Genomic DNA, 21,607 nt, shown 5'->3' with positions numbered 1-21,607 from the left:
TTATAAGATGGTATATGGGAATAATGGTAGCTATCACCTTCCTGACTGTATATGAAAGGTGTCATAGGTACCTGTTGTAATAACGCTGATCATTATATATGAGGAGGGTATTTATAATGTGGACTTTCCATGTAATCATAAAGAGAAAGGAATAAAACTTTATCTTATTTATCAGATCTGTATTGTTATCTCTCTTTATGTCTAATAAGGTAACATAAGTAAGATCCACTTATTATATGTGACCCAGGCGTAGTTTGTGCTACTGCATGTGTGGAGTAATGTCTGTTTTCGTTTCACCTGTGTGGCAAACGATTACTTGTGAATTTATAGAACAGGATTAGTTATCTTGTTTATCAATAACCAACAGTGATTATGTTTATATCTATGCTGGTTGCGATTCCAACCTTACATAGTATATTATTTTGAGAGATATCTCATCTATATCACCATGTCCTAATAGGTCAGATGTAACACACATATGGTAACGTAGTAACTACTCTCGTTCAACTTTATATATATATTGTAATTTGTTCAACGTGTCCCTGTGTGCTATGACACGTTACTATTAATTAGGTGAGTACCGCTAACTCTGATCCCTATAAGGAAGTGAATGGTGCGGTTTTACTGTACTTAGATACGCCCACTTCTATCAGTATGATGGGAATGACTGTAATAATTCCCGGGGTAGCAATAACCAGAGAGCCGCAGCTTTGTCTTGCTATAGATGTTAACAATAGTATATATAGAGCACGGTAATGTAACTTCTTATGTGTTATATTGTTGCAACACCCGTTATTATATCGAGGCTATCTGAAATCACTGACAAGGGTAATTCGATAAATAGTGGTTTGATTACTATATATAATGTTACAAATCACTACATGTGAGTGGGCTATACTTTGTTCACATTCACCGTTACGGGTATCACCTACAAGAGAGCCGTAGCTCTATCTTGTTACAGTTTATATCAGTGCTTTATGAATTCTGGCGACAATGTTGATACCTCTAAATTCCAAATGACTGAATATGTTTGATATTCACGATATGTATGTTAAAAACATTGCGCCTTTGCATTAGCCCCTGATTGCTATAAATTCCAGGTAGCTAAATGTAAATTATGTTACAAATCTGTAAACATAAGTTAGCTATACTGCGTTCACGTTCGCAGTCAAGGGTGTCAAATACAGGAGAACCGCAGCTATATCTTGCTACAGTTTCTGTCAGTATTTAATATATTATGAAAGTAGCGTTAAATTCTGTAGATTCATGTAGCTACATATGTTTGGTATTCTCAGTCAATATCTCCACAACATTGTACCCCTGCATTAGCCACAATTAGTGTTGCAGCGTTCTGACAGTGTCAGATATTCCCAAGTCAAATAAATTAATGCCCCATATTTTAACTATGTTTGCGACAGATAAATATAATTATGCTAGTGACTCAACGGAGTCAAACCAGAGTGCGTTTGTTTAAAAGGCGTCTAGACCGCTGACGTGTTTCGCCCGTTAGGGCTTTTTTTTTTAAAAAATGTAGTGATTTGAAACATTATATATAGTAATCGAACCACTATTTATCGAATTACCCTTGTCAGTGATTTCAGATAGCCTCGATATAATAACGGGTGTTGCAACAATATAACACATAAGAAGTTATATTACCGTGCTCTATATATACTGCTTATATACTATTGTTAACATCTATAGCAAGACAAGGCTGTGGCTCTCTGGTTATTGCTACCCCGGGAATTATTACAGTCATTCCCATCATACTGATAGAAGTGGGCGTATCTAAGTACAGTGAAACAGCACCATTCACTTTCATTATAGGGATCAGAGTTAGCGGTACTCACCTAATTAATACTAACGTGTCACAGCACACAGGGACACGTTGAACAAATTACAATATATATAAAGTTGAACGAGAGTAGTTACTACGTTACCATATGTGTGTTACATCTGACCTATTAGGACATGGTGATATAGATGAGATGTCTCTCCAAATAATATACTATGTAAGGTTGGAATCGCAACCAGCATAGATATAAACATAATCACTGTTATTGATAAACAAGATAACTAATCCTGTTCTATAAATTCACAAGTAATCGTTTGCCACACAGGTGAAACGAAAACAGACATTACTCCACACATGCAGTGGCACAAACTACGCCTGGGTCACATCTAATAAGTGGATCTTACTTATGTTACCTTATTAGACATAAAGAGAGATAACAATACAGATCTGATAAATAAGATAAAGTTTTATTCCTTTCTCTTTATTATTACATGGAAAGTCCACATTATAAATACCCTCCTCATATATAATGATCAGCGTTATTACAACAGGTACCTATGACACCTTTCATATACAGTCAGGAAGGTGATAGCTACCATTATTCCCATATACCATCTTATAATCATTATTGAACACAACCTATTTCTCTATCTTGGTACTATAGTGCACGTAGTACTCAGAGTTTGAACTATGCCCCCATGATTTTAGACAGTAGGATACTTAATTATTACTACTGCTAGTTACTCCAATTTATGTTTATAACCTAATGTGGTGACACTTACCTAGAATCGGGCCATACCATATTACTGATATAGTCACCCCTTTGGTTTAGTTGTACCTGGAGTACACCAGAGTGTAAATTTTAACCTATTTTGTTAGTTTTTTTTATTTATAATCAATTAAAAGTTATGTTTTAAATATTTGGAATCTACCACCTCTAGTCTGGGCATAGAGTGCTTAGGTGCATTCTTTCAGTGGATAACTCTTTATCCACTATTTTTTTTGGATGAATAATTAATGCACAGCACCAACCCACATTAACGATAATATCAAGTAACAGCGCACTTACTCATACGGCGCTACGAGAACATATTTAATTTGTGGGGCCTGCCACTTTGTTAGTGCCATTGTTAACTTTCTTTTGTGTCCTGAAAATAACACACTGGTTTATTTTCAGGAGTCTGAGGACGGGCGTTGCAGCCTGAAAACGTTCACTCTGTAACTTAATAAATATTTTGTTTTTTCACAGCAAGTGCCCCTGTTTTGGATCATTATATTTATATTATATCTATGCACCCCTGTTAAAATGGCAGGTTTCTGTGATGTAAAAAAATGAGACAAAGATAAATCATTTCAGAACTTTTTCCACCTTTAATGTGACCTATAAACTATGCAACTTAATTGAAAAACAAACTAAAAAACTTTTAGGTGAAGGGAAGTAAAAAAAAAAGAAAATAATTATGGTCGCATAAGTGTGCATACCCTTAAACTAATACTTTGTTGAAGTAACTTTTGATTTTATTACAACACTCAGTCTTTTGGGGTATGAGTCTATCAGCATGGCACATCCTGACTTGGCAAGATTTGCCCACTCTTCTTTGCAAAAACACTCCAAATCGGTCAGATTGCGAGGGCATCTCCTGTGCACAGCCTTCTTCAGATCAACCCACAGATTTTCGATTGGATTCAGGTCTGGGATCTGGCTGGGCCATTCCAAAACTTTAATCATCTTCTGGTGAAGCCATTCCTTTGTTGATTTGGATGTATGCTTTGGGTCGTTGTCATGCTGAAAAATGAAGTTCCTCTTCATGTTCAGCTTTCTAGCAGAAGCCTGAAGGTTTTGTGCCAATATTGACTGGTATTTGGAACTGTTCATATGAGCACATCATTATTGAAATTTGGATTTTCTGGAAATATTGTTGAATTAACTTAATATACAATAAACCTAGGTCTCAGCTGCTAGTAAATGATGAACTATCCCAGTACATAACATTACAGAGAGGCACGTGACAAGGTTGCCCCTTTTCCCCTTTTTTGTTCAATATTGCATTAGGGCTGTTAGCTGTATATTTACGGAAAGAGATTAATGGGATAGACTTAGGAAGGAAAAAGCTGGTCACATAATTATATGCAGATAACATTATTTCTTAGTGATACAAATACTAGTATTCCGAAAGTATTAAAAATTATAGATAGTTATAGTAAATTCTCAGGATATAAAATAAATCCAAATAAATCAGAAATTCTGTGGATACATAAGACATCCCAAAGTTGTAGTATACACCCATTTCAGGAAAAAGTTCACATAAATTATCTAGGTATTAAACTCGGAAGAAAACCACAGGAATGGTATAGGCTTAATTATGCTGAAATATTTAAAAATTTAGACAAAGAGTTTAATAAATGGAACATGTTCTTTCTATCTCTCTCTGCTAGGGTGATGGTAATCAAAACTATTATTTTTCCTCGTATCTTATTTCTTTTACAAAACCTACCCATATATATAACTAGCCAAGATATCTGCAAGTATAACAGAGTTTGTGCACATTTTATATGGGATGAAAAGAAACCCTGACTTGCGACAAGTAGATTTTAACCCAACTTCGAGCATACAGGGGATTTTCTTTACCAAATATCAGATATTACAACTGGATTACAACTATGGTTAAATTTGCAGCAGACTGGTTGACAGAAGCCCAATATATTACTTTTTATGAATGTGAATCAGATTTAGCAGCACCTTTTAATTTAAAGGCATTACTTCATTACCCATACAGGCAATCACCTAGCAATATTAGCTCTATGAGTACATTTGCTAATATTATCCAGTCCTGGCAAAGATTCTGTAAAGCATTGAGAGTAGATCATAGTAGTTCAAAATTCTTACCAATAAAAGGTATACCTGAGTTTACACTGGCTCTTTACCGTTCAATTTATAGTGCTTGGGAGAGAAGGGGACTAAAATCCCTTACACAGCTAGAAAATATCAACTTCCCTCAATCTTTTTTTCACTTATTTACAATGTAGGAGTTATATTGCGCATATAGTGCAGGTCAGAGGATGGGACTGGATTATGAAGGATATAGAAGCAGGGGTCAATATATATAGAACGGGGAAACGTTTGATCGCATTTTGGTATAAATGATTAATTAAAGATGGTCAGGACTATCTTAACAAGTTGAAAAGGGGCTTTGATAAATATTTTCCGGATTTAGTGCCACAGGATATATCAAAGTATTATCCTTGCCGAAAAAGCCACAGCAATAATTAGTTGGAGGGAATCACAAGCGAAAATGATCAAAAACTATTATTATACACCAGATAGAATAAATAAGTGGACACAGAATAACCAAAAAAGTAAGTGTTATAAATGTAAAGGGGATAAGGCCGATATAAAGCATTGCTTGTGGGATTGCCCCAAAACAGGACAGTATTGGCGTAAGGTAAACTTTTGGTTGAAAAATATAACTAAGCGTAGTTTTGAGATTACCCTGTACTATATATTTTTTCTATTATCAAACCCCATATGGGAAGGAGACCAACAGCTAATTAACTTGACCATTTTGGCAGCACAGAATCTAATATTCAGAGAATGGAAATCCTTACGCCCTCCTAGTATTGCACAGTTTGTTGAGACTATGAAATTACAAATGATACTAGAAATGCAAGATAATAAACTAATGCAAGAAAAATACCTCAGACTATATTTCTGTAAATGGTTAAAAGTTATCTTAACATGGCCTCTTATAACCCAGATCCACTTTATAGCCCCTCTACAGAATTTAACTGCATTCTTTCTCCTAATATTAGGAGAATAACTCCAGCAACAATGGAGGAGAGAGGGATTGGGGGACAGGTATAATTAACAATCAAGGGGATTGGAAGGCGGAGGGTGCAAGGGGACTTCTTTTTTTTTTTGAGCTGCGTCTCCTAGAAGGTTTAAACATGAGCAGGAGCTGCGTTTACAGATTATTTGGTTTTAGTGTATAGGTGATGTTTATGTAAGAAAGCTCAAGAACGTATGGAAGAATAAGGCAACACACTTTTTACTATCTACCTATAAAGGAGAAAACTCAATAAGAATGTATTTGTAATATATTTTTATTTTTTTCCTTAAAGTGAAGCTGCGTCTCTTTGAAAGCTATAGTACAATTTGGAGCTGCATCTCCACATATTTGGTTTATTAAGTACTTCTTTTTATGTTTTATGTATGTTTGAAAATCTGCTAAATATAAAAAAAATGACGCTTCTGTGGAACAAATTTGCAAGGCTGCAACTTGGTCTTCTCTACATAATTTTTCCAAATTTGATACTTTTGCCTCGGCTCGAGGCTTCTTTTGGAAGAAAGGTTCTTTAAGTGTTTTAGACTGCCTCTCTTGTCCCTCCCTATGTATCCATGTCCTCTAGCTTGGGTATTGGCTCCAAACAGTAATTACTCAAGCCGTGGACTCACCATATCTTAGGAAAGACATTTTTTATGCTTACCTGATAAATTTCTTTCCGGATATGGTGAGTCCATGGCCCCACCCTTTATTTTAAGACAGTTGTTCCTCAGGTGCCTCTACACCTTGTGTTACTCCTTTTTCTCCATATCCCTTCGGTCGAATGACTGGGGGTTGTGGGTAAGGGAGTGATACTTAGCAGTTTAACTGTGGTGCTCTTTGCTGGCCAAGAGTAATATTCCCAACAGTAATTACTCAAGCCGTGGACCATATCCGGAAAGAAAGAAATTTATCAGGTAAGCATACATTTAGTTTTTTTTTTTTTTTTACTAGACTGTCCCTTTAAACTAAGTGGGAAAATGACTGTGCTGCACATGACAGATGCACGCTCCCTTGCAAGTCCCGGGACTAGCATCCTGATTGGCTGCTAAAGGACCCTTTTCAATGGGATGTGGTTGAGGAAATTTTGAGGTAAAATATATCTTCCTTTTTTTTACATAGGAAGAGCTATGCTGCATCACTTTCAAGTGTTTCAACATTTGGGTATCATGTCCCTTTAATGGATATTTTCCATGTACAATAATACATGCAATCATAAATTCACAATTGGTGCAGCTTCACCGTAACTTGTGATTTAACTCTTTCATTTAGATGGGCAGCACTTTCTGGCAGTGCATTTTTTCATCCTATTAAACCGACTCACTTAGCTATAATGAGGTGACACCTTTTTCTAAAGAAGATGGAATACAATTGACCCCTTTTTTTTTTTTTTTTTTTTTTGCCACCTTAAAGATGGCTTCTGTTATCAGTCCCTTCATTTTTTTATTTTTTTTCTTCGTCCATCACTTAATTATCTGGGCTAGGTCCCTATTCTCTATGGGGGCGGTTTTACTTACCAGATTGAGGTACTGGCCGAGCAGGCTAAGACTTTATACTGGGGTTGAGCTCTAGTTTCTATATTCTTTGTTACCAGCTTCTGGGGCTGTAGGCATTGACTGCTGTGCTTCCTTTTCTATGTAATAAATAGTGTGTGTGTATATAAGCTATGGTAAACCGTACCTAATCTGGAATGTTAGTGATATTTTAGATGGAGTTTAATTCATTAGTTGAAATGAAGATGCGTTATAACTTCCTTTTATATATAGATATGAAATTCAAATACCCTTTGCACCGCCACCCACTTCAAAAGTAAATTTTTCTGTGAGCTAACAGTTTGAATTGTTCTCCAATCACTGCTATAGCTATAAGAAAAGTGCCATATGGGGAGAGCACTGATTGGAGAACAATTCAAACAATTAGCTCACAGAAAAATTTACTTTTGAAGTGGGCAGCAGAGCAGCGGTTATTTGAATTTCATATTCCTATAAAAAAAAATAATTATAGCGCAACTTCATTATAACCAATGAATTAAACTGCATCTAAAATATTGCTAACATTATGGAAATGATTTTAAAAATGGAAGAGTTAACCAGAAAATGTTATGACAAAGTATTACACTTCCCCCACCTGGCTACTTTATAATGCCACCCAGCTAGCAAAATCTAATGTGGAGAACACATGTGTGTGTATATCTGTATGTGTGTGTGTGTGTGTGTGTGTGTATGTGTGTATATATATATATATATATATATATATATATATATATAAATATATTCAATTTTAAATTAGGCAGTTACACTAAAGCACCAGTTCAATTGCATTGTGTTGATTAACTGGAGAGTAAAGCAAAGTTTTTCAAATGTCTCATTTGTTTACTTTTTGCTTAGTCTAACATCACAAGGTAGAAAAGTAGTTATAGAAATGGTGCATTACTCACAAGAACATCTTACATTCAAAAGTCACAGCTTTGCAGACCAGGAAAGGCTGGAGGTGGGGTTGAGAGCCAGTCAACAATAAATGCACTGCTGCTTTGCAGCACTGCTCCATATTTGACTGTTCTTTTCAAGCAGCATTTTGCTCTGGATGCACTGTGTTAAGGAAAACTTACACAGTGCAGCCAGAGCAAAGCGCTGTTTGTAGAAAACAGTTGAATGTGGAGCAGTGCTGCAAAGTGAAAGTGCTAATGGTTCCTGCATGTGTCATGTTCTTTCTGCAGACATGCTGCATTTTCTGCAATGACATCTCAGATCACTGTATATTCTACCTTTGGATATATACATATGTGTGTATGTAATATATATCCGCAGTTAAATTCTATGTTGTTTTTTATAAAGCTCAGTTTTTTGTGTATTTTTTTGTTTTGTTTTGTTTTTTAGATCTTTCATCATAAGTCAGGATTGTTTAGCTTTATGTATAAAAGTCTGTTTTTGGTGGTTTATAATTTATTTTAAATCCATTAGACACTTTACCACATATCATAAGTCATAAAGGATCTTAGTAAAGCTGGATATGTGTTTTCTTTATATGTTTGTAATACAAGGTATTTGTTACAACTGGAAATATTTGCATTAACACAAACAAATTGTTTTACACATTCATTATCTTTTCATGTTAACTTTACCTAAGATGTTTAAAACATTTGTAGGGACCGATTGGAACAGTTGGAACGTAAGCGTGAACGTGAAAAGAAAGTAAAGGAACAAAAAGAACGAGAGAGGAGAGCAGACGAGAGACGCAGGCGTGAAGGTACCCAGACATCTTAAATCTCTTGTTTACTGTGAGCGTACAGCAAGTCTGGCTCTGATCATATAATACCGTTTTAGACTTTCAGGACATGAAGTTCCATAGACTAAAACTATTCTATAATGTAAACCGTGCTTAAAGGATGTAATCAACCTAAAGCTTTAAATACTTAGAGAACGTTTTGGTGAGAGTTTCTCGTTAGGGAATGTAGAACAAAGGTTCACTGGTAAGCTATTTTTTGTCAGTGTGTTTTAATGTACAGTACCTTAAAGGGACATTAAAGTCAAAATAAACATAAATAGATTAAATATAGCATGACATTTAAAGAAACAAAAAAACTTTCCAGTTTAGTTCTATTATCAATTTTGCTTAGTTCTCTTAGAATGCTTTGTTATAGTACTCCTAGGTGGTCTCAGGAGGGTGCACGTGTTGTCTTTAGCCATATGGCAACAGTGTTTGCAACAATGATTATGGCAGTTGTACATAGTTGCAGTCACAGCTGCTATAGACTGCTAAAGATACATGCATGCTCCAAAGCACCTACCAGCCTACCTCGGTTTTACTTTTCAGCAAAGGATTCTAATTGAACAAAACAATGTTGATAACAGAAGTAAGTTGGAAAACATATGTTGCTAAATTCCTCTTCAGCATTTCTTCCAACTACAGAGAATTTGCTGTATCAACAGGATAGAACAATGTTCTGGGTGTTTTTTTTTTTTTTTAGCAGAGAAAATTGTTTTGAGATGACAAACAATTGTTAGATTTATAACAGAATGCTAGAAACCACATTGTATTATGGTGTGCTACATACTGCATCAAATCAACATGCATATAGTACATTGAGTTGTAAGAGTTTTCGCTTACTCTCCCTTGTTCTGTATGTACTCAGTGACTAGTATGTTATGAGTCATTGCTACACTGAAACAGCAGCTATAACTCAATTCTGTAGCTGGCTTAGTTTACATGTTGCATGTTTGTTCAGCCGGTAACAAATTATTATTCTTTCTAACCATCTTCATGAAAATTTAGCATCACAAAACATTGAAATATATATTTTTTTTGCCTATAAATTTAAACGAATAGCAGTATCAATTGTGTTCTTCTTGCTAATGTGCATTGGCAAATCGTTACTGTGCAATGAACATTAAAGGGATAGAAAGGTCAAAATTCAAAAGTGCATACATTTTAATTTGAAATACAAGCATTTTTACAGCAAACTTCCTTCACAAGAAATGCTTCTAGTAAGAGTTATTTCTGTTTTCTCCAACATTGGTGTGTCCGGTCCACGGCGTCATCCATTACTTGTGGGAAATGTTCTCCCCCACAGGGAAAGGCAAGGAGGGCACACAGCAAGAGCTGTCCATATAGCTCCCCCTCTGGCTCCGCCCCCCAGTCATTATCCTTGCCGCTCTGAACAAGTAGCATCTACCACGGGGATGGCGAGGAGTTTGTGGTAAAAGATTTTAGACAAACCTCATCCTTGTTTGTCGTTTACTCTGGTAAGAGGAGAGGCCAAAAAGCTACTGCTACCTCTCTCTCTTTCTGGCTGAAAAGCATTATCCGCTTGGCTTATGAGACTGCCGGACGGCAGCCTCCTGACCGTATCACAGCTCACTCTACTAGGGCTGTGGCTTCCACATGGGCCTCTAAGAACGAGGCTTCTGTTGACCAGATACGTAAGGCAGCGACTTGGTCTTCTCTGCACACTTTTTACAAATTCTACAAATTTGATATTTTTGCTTCTTCGGAGGCTGTTTTTGGGAGAAAGGTTTTGCAAGCTGTGGTGCCTTCTGTTTAGGTAACCTGATTTGCTCCCTCCCTTCATCCGTGTCCTAAAGCTTTGGTATTGGTTCCCACAAGTAATGGATGACGCCGTGGACCGGACACACCAATGTTGGAGAAAACAGAATTTATGCTTACCTGATAAATTACTTTCTCCAACGGTGTGTCCGGTCCACGGCCCGCCCTGGTTTTTTTAATCAGGTTGAAATTTTTTTTCTTTATACACTACAGTCACTACAGCACCCTATAGTTTCTCCTTTTTCTCCTAACCGTCGGTCGAATGACTGGGGGGCGGAGCCAGAGGGGGAGCTATATGGACAGCTCTTGCTGTGTGCTCTCCTTGCCTTTTCCTGTTGGGGAGAACATTTCCCACAAGTAATGGATGACGCTGTGGACCGGACACACCGTTGGAGAAAGTAATTTATCAGGTAAGCATAAATTCTGTTTTTCTGCAGCATACGCACATATCCTGTGAGGGCCCATTTACCAGTATTCAAACACCATGAGAGCGGTGGTGTGTATTGCTTCTGAAGACATAATTTAGTGTCATACAAGCCACTGCTATAGTGTTTAAATACTGGTCCACAGGCCCTCACAGGATATGTGCGAAGCCACAGAAAAACTAATCATTTTGCTAGAAGCATTTTTGGTGATGGAAGTATATTTCAAAAATGCTTCTATTTCACAGTGAAATTCACCCATGCATTTTTCAATTTTGACCTTTCTATCCCTTGAAATGCATATTCAACAAATGTGTAATACAAAAACAAAGCTAAAGCACTTAGCCAATCACAAAATGCATATACTGTGAATTCTTGCACATGCCCAGTAGGAGTGTGCATATAAAGATTCTGCATGCTTTTGATAATAGAAGTGAATTGGAAAGTTGTGCTTTATCTGCATCATGAAAGTTTTAATTTTGATTTTAGTGTTCCTTTTAGCATTAAGTACAAACTGATACTGCTGCGTTAGTTTCACTTTAAATTTAGACAATGTTTACTTCATTTATTTCAAGATTGATATTTTTTTGTGCACAATGCCCCATTTAAGTAAAATAAAACCGCCATATGTATATCCTGAGTAATTTCAATAATGCATTTAAAAGAGCACATTTTAAATATTCGAAAACCACCTAAAATACTTTTTTGCAGTCTTACAATAATTAAGAGGGTGGTAACTTTTTTTCATTGGCTTTTAAGGAGCACATGGTCTTGCATAAAAATTTGGTGATCTTGGTTAAAAAAATGAAATTTATGCTTACATGACACAGTGAGTCCACGGACCATCTAATTACTTTTGGGAATATCACTCCTGCCCAGCAGGAGGCGGCAAAGAACACCACAGCAAAGCTGTTAAATATCCACCTCCCTTCCCTCCAACCCCAGTCATTCAACCGAAGCAAAGGAGAGAAAGGAAGCAACAAGGTGCAGAGGTGTCTAAAGTTTATAACATACCAACAAAACCTGTCTTTAAGAAAACAGGGCGGGCCGTGGACTCAGTGTCGAGAAATAAATACATTTATCAGGTAAGCATAAATTTCGTTTTCTTTCTAATGACACGGTGAGTCCACAGATCATCTATTATTGGGAATCAATACCCAAGCTAGAGGACACAGATGATAAGGGAGGGACAAGACAGGGAACCTAAACGGAAGGCACCACTGCTTGAAGAACCCTTCTCCCAAAAGAAGCCTCAGCCGAGGCAAAAGTATCAAATTTATAGAATTTAGAAAAAGTGTGAAGAGAGGACCAAGTTGCAGCCTTACAAATCTGTTCCACAGAAGCTTCATTTTAGAATGCCCAGGAAGAGGAAACGGCCCTCGTAGAATGAGCTGTAACTCTCTCAGGAGGCTGCTGTCCAGCAGTTTCATAGGCCAAACGAATGATACTCTTCAGCCACAAAGAAAGAGAAGTAGCCGTAGCTTTCTGTCCTTTACGTTTTCCAGAGAAAACCACAAACAGAGCAGATGACTGACGAAAATCCTTAGTCGCCTGTAAATAGAATTTCAATGCATGAACCACGTCTAGATTGTGCAGCAAAACGTTCCTTCTGAGAAGAAGGATTAGGACACAAAGAAGAAACAACAATCTCCTGATGTTCCGATCTGAAACTACTTTAGGGAGAAACCCTAACTTAGTATGCAAAACAACCTTATCCGAATGAAAAATAAGGTGAGGAGACTCATACTGCAATGCTGAGAGTTCTGAAACTTGTCGAGCAAATGAAATAGCCACCAGAAACAAAACATTCCAATACAACAGTTAAATATCTTAGGAATGCATAGGCTCAAACGGAGCCTGTTGAAGAACCTTAAGAACAGGGTTAAGACTCCAGGGAGCAGTAACCGGTTTAAACACAGGCCTGATTCTGACCAAGGCCTGACAACGATTGCACGTCTGGTACATCCGCCAGATGTTTATGCAATAAAATAGACAAGGCAGATATTTGACCCTTAAAGGAGCTTGCCGATAAACCCTTCTCCAAACCCTCTTGGAGAAAAGACAAAATTCTAGAAATCTGAACTCTACTCCAAGAGTAACCTTTGAATTCACATCAATGCAGATATTTACACCATATCTTATGGTAAAACTTTCTAGTCACAGGCTTACGAGCCTGAATCATGGTCTCAATGACCGACTCAGAAAAACCATGCTTAGATAAAATTAAGCGTTCAGTCTCCAAGCAGTCAGCTTCAGAGAAATTAGATTTGGATGGAGGAAGGGCCCTTGAAGTAGAAGGTCCTTCCTCAATGGAAGTCTCCAAGGTTGAAGAGATGACATCTCAACTAGGTCTGCATACCAGATCCTGCAAGGCCACGCTGGTGCGATGAGGATCTCTGATGCCCTCTCCTGTTTGATTTGAGCAACGACCCGATGCAGAAGAGCGAACGGGGCAAATGGGTATGGAAGACTGAAGTTCCAAGGCACCGCCAGAGCATCTATCAGTACCGCCTGAGGATCCCTGGACCTCGACCCGTACCTCAGAAGCTTGGCATTCTGTCGAGATGTCATGAGATCCAGTTCCGGCTCTCCCCATTTGAGAACCAAGCTGGAAAACACTTCCGGATGGAGTTCCCACGGTGAAAAGTCTGTCTGCTCAGAAAATCCGTCTTTCAGTTGTCCACTCCTGGAATGTGGATCGCCGACAGACAGCAGTTGTGGTTCTCTGCCCACTGAATTATCTTGGCTATCTCTGTCATGGCTAAGGAACTCCGAGTTCCCCCCTGATGATTGATGTAAGCCACTAAAGTTATGTTGTCCGACTGGAACCTGGTAAACCGGGCCGAGGCTAACTGAGGCCAGGCCAGAAGAGCATTGAAGATCACTCTCAGTTCCAGAATGTTTATGGGCAGAACAGACTCCGTCCGAGTCCATGTTCCCTGAGCCTTTAGAGAGCCCCAGACTGCTCCCGATCCTAGTAGGCTGTCGTCCGTTGTCACAGTCACTTAGGTGGGTCTGCGGAAGAAGGTTCCCTTGGAGAGATGATCCTGAGACAACCACCAAAGAAGATAATCCCTTGTCTCCTGATCCAGATGTAATTGTGGAGACAGATCCGCATAATCTCCGTTCCACTGCCTGAGCATGCATAACTGCAGAGGTCTGAGGTGGAAACGGGCAAATGGGATGATGTCCATGGCCGCTACCATCAGACCGATTACCTCCATACATTGAGCCACTGATAAACCTAGGAGAGGATTGAAGCGCTAGACAAGAATCAAAAATCTTTTGATTTCCTGACTTCTGTCAGAAAAGTTTAATTGATAAGGAATCTATTATGGTTCCCAAGAAAACTACCCTTGTAGTTGGAACGAAGGAACGCTTTTCCAAATTCACCTTCCATCCGTGAGATTGCAGGAAGGATAACATTTCCGCGTGGGATTTTGCTTGTGGAAAGGATGGCGTCTGAATCTGAATGTCGTCCAGATAAGCCGCCACTGTAATGCCCCGCAACCAGAGCACCGCCAAGAGGGATCCCAGAACTTTTGAAAAGATTCTGGCAGCTGTGGCAAGGCCGAATGGAAGAGCCACAAACTGGAAGTGTTTGTCTAGAAATGCGAATCTCAGAAATCTTGAACATTGTCAGAAGACTCCTGAACAGCATCCGCCCTAGACAATGTTGGCTCAGAAAAAAGTCTATCCCTGTAATGCAAAGTTCTTTCAATACATGGGGAACAGAAAGGGATTGGTGGTTCCTCGTTAGCATTAAAACATAAAGAACATGTAACATCCTGCAGGGCCTCTTGTTCCATCTTTATTCACAAATAAACAGAATAAACAAATAAACTGATATTTTATTTAGAAAATACCACACACAAAAAAGTTACTGTTCCTTTAAATTTTAAAACAAAACTGCTTTATTTTTCTGCAGGAAAATAGTGCATCATAAAAACACTCCAAACAACCTCTACACCTCAGCTTTAGCTTTGCTGAGGTTCTTACCTGACAACGGAGTGAATATTCAGTTAGATAATCTGGACTCAACTTTTCTCTCTGTAAATTGCAGTCCGGTAACCACAACACTGCTAATAATCTGCAACTAAGCTATCTCCGCTCCGGAACACAGGAAGTGTAGGGAAAAAAAGCGCACCAGAAAATAGCCGCCTCAGCTAACCCCGCCCATCGTGGGAGTTACAAAATTAACCTCCCGGTCGTCTAAATGTTTTGTCAAGCCGTCGGGAGTATAATAAAAAGTAAAACACCACGTCTGAGTCTATCTCCCCGTCCCCAGTGCTTGCCAAACTGCCAATAATAAAATGATCCCCTAATCCAAGGGACTTACTGACTTTAAAGTGCCATCTTTTTTCTGTATATGCTCCCAGAAAATATAAAGTTAGCACTTACCTTTAGAAATTTGCCAGGCAGCAAGGCAGCTCACTAGGTTTGAGAGGCATGTTCCCTCACATGGGCCTGTGGAAGAAAACAAAGACTGAGTAATCTTACTCAGGCTTTCAGAGTTAGGGTAGCATTAAATATATGGGAGGCGCAGTGAGGATTTTACCCCACAAGTTCCCATTGCTTAAAAGCCACCACTGCTCTACTGAAGAGACTGATATGGACTACAGGTACACCCTAGGACAAAGCAGCGCAATCTTGCACTGCTGAAAAAATTATAAAATCTTGCTTGAAGAATCTTCTTTCTAACACCTAAACTTTACTACTTCCTTGCTCTAACGTAGGCAAAGAGAATGCCTGGGGTTGGAGGGAAGGGAGGTGATATTTAACAGCTTTGCTGTGGTGCTCTTTCCTGCCTTCTGCTGGGCAGGAGTGATATTCCCAATAAGTAATTAGATGATCCGTGGACTCACCGTGTCAAAAGAAAGAAATCTGCATTACAGTTGAATGGGCGAACATAACAGTGAAACATTATTTCTCTCATGCGACACATTGAGTTGATGATCCAAATAATATGCAGGACTTTCCTGCATGCAAAATGAAGTATAGTGCTACCCGTCTTATAATGGTAATGTTACCAGTTTTTTACTTTTTGTGGGATATTTTTTTGGATCTCTTATATCAATTTCCTAACCAACCAAACTTAGTACTAGCAAGAATATTCAAAAGCTAGCTGTTTGTATACAAGTTTATATATAAAGTCAGCCCCACGTTGTGCAACTCTCTAGGGCTTATAGATCCAAACCACATTAATAAAGGACCACTAATTACAGTAGAATTAAATAATTAACCTGCATACAACACAAAGAGAATGCAATAGCACTTGCATTGAATTTAAAATGAGTAGCAGAAGATTTTCTGGCAAGTTTCAACGTTTATCCAATTTTCCCTCTGCCTGTATCATGTGACAGCCATCAGCCAATCACAAAATGCATAAACATAGATACTGTGCACTTTTGCACACACTCGGTAAGAGCTGGAGCCTCAAAGTGTGCATATAAAAAGAATGTTTACGTTCTGCAAAATTTTTTTTTTTTTTTTTTTTTTGCATGCTCTTTCTGAATCCTGACATTTTAATTTTGGCTTTTAGAGGCCTTTAAGGTTGCTTTAAAGCCGAATGCTATGCTTCAGTGATTCCTCAGTTTCCTCCCTACCCTCCTGCGTATTACTATTTTCTCCATTTTCTACTTGAGTGACCTGCAGTTTTCTTTGTAAAGTGTATCTTTAAACAACTCTCTTGTAGGGGTTGAATTCATAGTAAAAAAAAAAAATAGAATTGGTTAGAAAATAAAATTAAATGCTGCAACAAAATACACTAGAAGGGTTTCTTTCAATAGATGGTGACTTTTCGTCTAAATGTTTTTTATTTTTCTGTCAGCGTTTGGAATGTCTTTGTCCAGTTTACAAAAGTTTTATTGCTGTAAAGGACTTGAACTTTTGGTTTAGATCATCTGTTTTTAATCTTTTCCCTTTTTGCTATACTTTTGAAGACCCAGAAAGGGCTAATTGGAATAACTCAATCATTCTACTAGGTTTGTGGCTTCCCCTGAGACTTTTTTACACAAGGTAACATCTATATAAGAACAACATGCTACCAGGGTAGTCTCTTTGCCGCTAGCCAGACTTAGGGCAAAATGTACTATCCCTGTAGGCAACAGGTTCACAAGTAGTGTGAACCTTTCCATCTGCAATCGCCACTTGTTGCATCACACAGCAAAATTTAACATTATACAAGAGGATTCTTATGCAATGCTGCTCCATGCACTGGCGCAACCAATTGAGCAAGTGTCGGGGTGATTTGATCTCGACACCTCTGATGGCGGATATGAAAAAGAAGCGTTTCTGCTTCTTAAATATGTGGCAGCGGGCTCTTATTCGAACCCACTTCACATAGCCAAACGCAACTTAATAAATGTAACCCTTAGTTTCTTCCCTAGCCATGTTTTAATGGGTAACTGCTTTGGTAGAGACCAAAAAATAATAATGATCTATTGCAATAACAGAACTAAAAACATGAAATATAGTTAAATATGTTTCCGCGTGTTTGAATAGACCGCAAATGAATCCCATACCATAGCACTTTTATGAAGCCTAGTCCAACTCTTAAAGGGCCACTAAACCCAAAATCTTTCTTTCATGATTCAGATAGAGAATAGAAATTTAAACATTACAATTTACTTCCATTATTTATTTTGCTTCATTTTTTAAATATCCTTAGTTGAAGAAAAAGCAATGCACATGGTGAGCCAATCACACGAGGTTCTATGTGAAGCATCCAATCATCAGCTAGTGAGCATATCTAGATATGCTTTTCATCAAAGAATATCAAGAGAATAAAACAAATTAGATAATATAAGTAAATTAGAAAGATGTTTAAAATTGCATTCTCTTTCTACATCATAAAACAAAAAATGTGGGTGGCATGTCCCTTTAAGTCTTCATTGTGATTTATTCATTCTTCTATCTCTACAAGCCTCTAATAACTTGGCTTTAATTAAATAAAAATATAGGAAGAAAATGAAGTTTGACAATTTAAGAGTTATTACTGTTTTGAAGACGAAGAATTTGCTTTATATTAAAGGGACACAAAACAAGCCCCTTAAAGTGTAATAGTATAAACCTTCCATACTTGCCTTACAGTAACTGAGAATTATTTATTTTTTTAAATTCAAGTTATGTTAATGGAATATTTTCTAAAATCAACCCCGCTTTACCCCAACTTACCTTATGCGTCCTCTCCACTTGTTTGCCATTTTTTTTATTCCTCATGCTGCCTATTCTCAGCCTTTGCACAAGTGTTAGATCTGGAAAACCATCCATAGGGCTAGATTTATGACTGCATTTCTAAGTTTTTTGGCTGTGTGGAGCAGGTTCACATAAGCAAGCCTGCTGCCACATATTTAAGAAGCAGCAACTGCTTCTTTTTGCTCTCCGCCACCTCAGGTGACTAGATCAATCACCAAGATAATCGCTCTTTCAGGGTGATTGACATGTGCAGCTCTAGCGCAGTTGGTTGTACAGGAGCAGGTGGCAGCATTGCACAAGAAACCTCTTGTGCAATGTTAAATTTCTCTGTGCAATGCAGCATTGCAAGTGGCAATGGCAGGCAGACAGATTCACTACTTGCAGGCACGGTACATTTTGGCAATGTGAACAAGTACCTTCAAGATTAATAGAAGTGATCATTACAACTTTGGACTGGCTGTGCTTCTGGAACAGCAGGGAAAAAAAAACGAGCTCCATAGGCTGACTGCATTAATTCATTTAGAAATAATGGTAATTTCAATTGGGTTGTTAGCTTAAAGATTGTAACTTTCTAATACATTTTGAAATATTTGAAAGGCTCTTTTAATTGCATATTGGAAAGTGTATGGATTATGTCACTGGTTTTCAAACCTGTGCTTAGACCTCCCTAACAGGCCATTTTGAGGATATCTGAACTGGAGAACATGTGAAATAATCAGCTGATTAGTAAACATGGTTGTTTCACCTGCTCTGATCCAAGGTAATCCTGAAAACCTTGCCTGTTGGGGAGGCCTGAGGAGAGGTTTGAAAACCAGTGACATAATCCATACACAAAGGGACAGTAAACACCTTGTAATTACATTTTGTTGTCTTACTATTAAATATCAACCAAGACTACACATTTAAAACAAATTAACATAGTTTTCTGCATTTGTTTTTTAATAGCCACACTGCACCCACCGCTTGCTTTTTTTGGAGGACCCAATCCAGGTTTGAGTCTGCAGACTACAAGGCTAGCTATGGTCACTATTAGTATAAAGAAGACATGCTTCAGCTATTGGTTTTATAAACAGATGGTGAATATGGCCACTGGTAGCAGCATTTAGGTTGTTATGGGGCTGGATTTATTTGTGTGAAAGTGCAACACACAAAGATCTGTGCAAATCCAGATCATAAATCCAGCACCGAAAAAATACCCAAATGCTTCTCCCTGGGTCCATATTTGACATTTGTTATTAAAACCAATAACCAAATGCACGTCTAGTATAAAGTGCATTGTTTTGTAGATGTTATTTGTTAAATCCAATAAGAGAAAAAGGTATGGATCACGGTTAGCCTTGCAAAGTCTTTAGGGTGCTTTTCTGGGTCTGAGTATTAGAAGGGGCAAAATAAATAATGAAAGTAGATTGCAAAATTGTTTTACTACACATAATATTTGTATATGAAAATCTCAAGGCATTTACTGTCACTTTTAAACTGTTACGAGTAAAGAGAACTATAGAAAATACCTTCTGACAATGCATTATTATTTTTTAGTAGCCAGTGTTTTCTGGTAATATTGATACACTTATTAATGTAAAAAGAACCAACATATCTAGGGGGAAATCATTAATTCAGCTCATTTTCTGTATACAACTTTTTGCAAATTTTATGAAAAGATATAAAATGTATGTAGTTTGTAATAGTTATCAGTCCATAAAAATATATAGTTTTATTACCTTACAATTTGCTAAGGAAGGGGAATTATTGTGTAGTTGTCTTGCAGAGCACTTGATGTAATACTTAAAGGGAGTGTTAAGTCAAAATGTAACTTTCATGGTTCAAATAGAACATAGCGTTGTAAACAACTTTACAATTTGCTTCTGATATCAAAAGGGCGTTGTTCTTTTGATATCCTTTTTTGAAAATCATACCAAGGTAGGCTGAACAGCAATGCACTGCTGATTGGTGGTTGCACATACGTCATTGTCTCATCTGTTGTTTTCAGTTAGCTCCAAGCAGTGCATTGTTTTTCCTACATTAAATGATACAAAGAGGATTAAGCACATTTGTTAATAGAAGTAAATTGGAAATTAGTTTAAAATTGTGTTCTCTATCTGAATCATCAAATTAAAATTTTGGGTTTCATGTCCCCTTTAAAGATCTGACGCAGAATAAAGTAAGTAACATACTGGAAAGGGTAAAACTTACTTGCAATGGAAATGTATTGCTACTCTTATTGATAAAGTTTTAGATCATTATTTTGTGTAAAACACACATTTTATACACAGTTTGTGTGATCGCTAGAGAGCATTCAGGGAAGCGCATGTTGTTCTGTTATCATCCTCAGCAATTTGTGTAAAAAACAAGCTCAGGGTTCCTCTTCACAGTTCGTGGCCCTCTATGTATGAAACTTGTCTTCAGGAACTCTAGTTAAAGGGATAGGAAACCCAAAACGTTTATTTTGTGATTCAGATCACACCATTTAAAAAAAAGTTTCCAATTTACTTCTATTATCAAATTTGCTTCGTTCCCATGATAATCTGCACTGAAGAGATACCTAGGTAGTCATCTGAAGCACTACATGGCAGGCATAGTGCTACCATCTAGTGCTCTTGCAAAACTGCTGTCATATAGAGCTCCAGAAATGGATGGGCTCCTAAGCATACATTCCTGCTTTTCAACAAAAGATAAAGAGTATTGAGAATAAAATAGAAAGTTGTTTAATTGCATGCTTTATCTGAATTATGAAAAAAAAACACATCAGGTGAGTCAGTGACAAGAGACATATATGTGCAGCTACCAATCAGTTGCTAGCTTCTAGTAGTGCATTGCTAATCCTGATACCAAAAGATACCAAGAGAATGAAGCAAATTGGTTAATAGGAGTAAATTGGAAAATTGTTTAATATTGCTTACTTATCTGAATCATGAAAGTTTAATTTTGAGTTTACTGTCCCCTTTAAGATAGGTATTGCATATAACTTCACTCCACACCACCTGTGTTATGATCAGGCTAAAATAACCAAAGGACAATGGTTCCCAAATCTGCTTTAAAGGCCCACAATAGTCTAAAAATGACATGTTAAAGCTGTGTGTTTAAACCCTGCAAAAGGGTTAAACAGTCTAAATACCTCTCAGTACCCCCAGAGTATTACTGGTCCCAAGCAGAAACAGCCACTGATCCAATGAGTAGCGCTGGTTACACAGCTGACTATAACTACTCGGGTAATTTGTTAGAGCATATAATTTTTAGACTATTATGGCCCTTTAATGTAAGGCAATGTCTTGGTTTTGAAAGTTGTGATATGTATATCGTCTTTTAAAAGTGGTAAACTTACCTCTTAAATT

The 21,607-nt window shown here is 37.6% G+C and overlaps 1 protein-coding gene across 8 annotated transcripts in view; it reads left to right on the top strand.

The window, feature by feature from the left end:
- The window catches only part of LOC128638537 (cyclin-dependent kinase 11B), a 120,378-nt gene that overhangs the window by 27,109 nt on the left and 71,662 nt on the right, over positions 1-21,607 (top strand). For 6 of the 8 annotated variants that reach the window (XM_053690555.1, XM_053690553.1, XM_053690552.1 and 3 more), the window contains exon 6: positions 8,759-8,862. In XM_053690555.1, the coding sequence (XP_053546530.1) occupies positions 8,759-8,862 (104 nt within the window). The remainder of the gene's footprint in view (positions 1-8,758; positions 8,863-21,607) is intronic. The other 2 variants (XM_053690554.1, XM_053690549.1) reach the window with 1 other exon arrangement.

This window comes from Bombina bombina, chromosome 8, assembly GCF_027579735.1.
Source record: "Bombina bombina isolate aBomBom1 chromosome 8, aBomBom1.pri, whole genome shotgun sequence".
Taxonomy (NCBI): Eukaryota; Metazoa; Chordata; class Amphibia; order Anura; family Bombinatoridae; genus Bombina; species Bombina bombina.
This window is presented reverse-complemented; position numbering and strand designations above follow the sequence as displayed.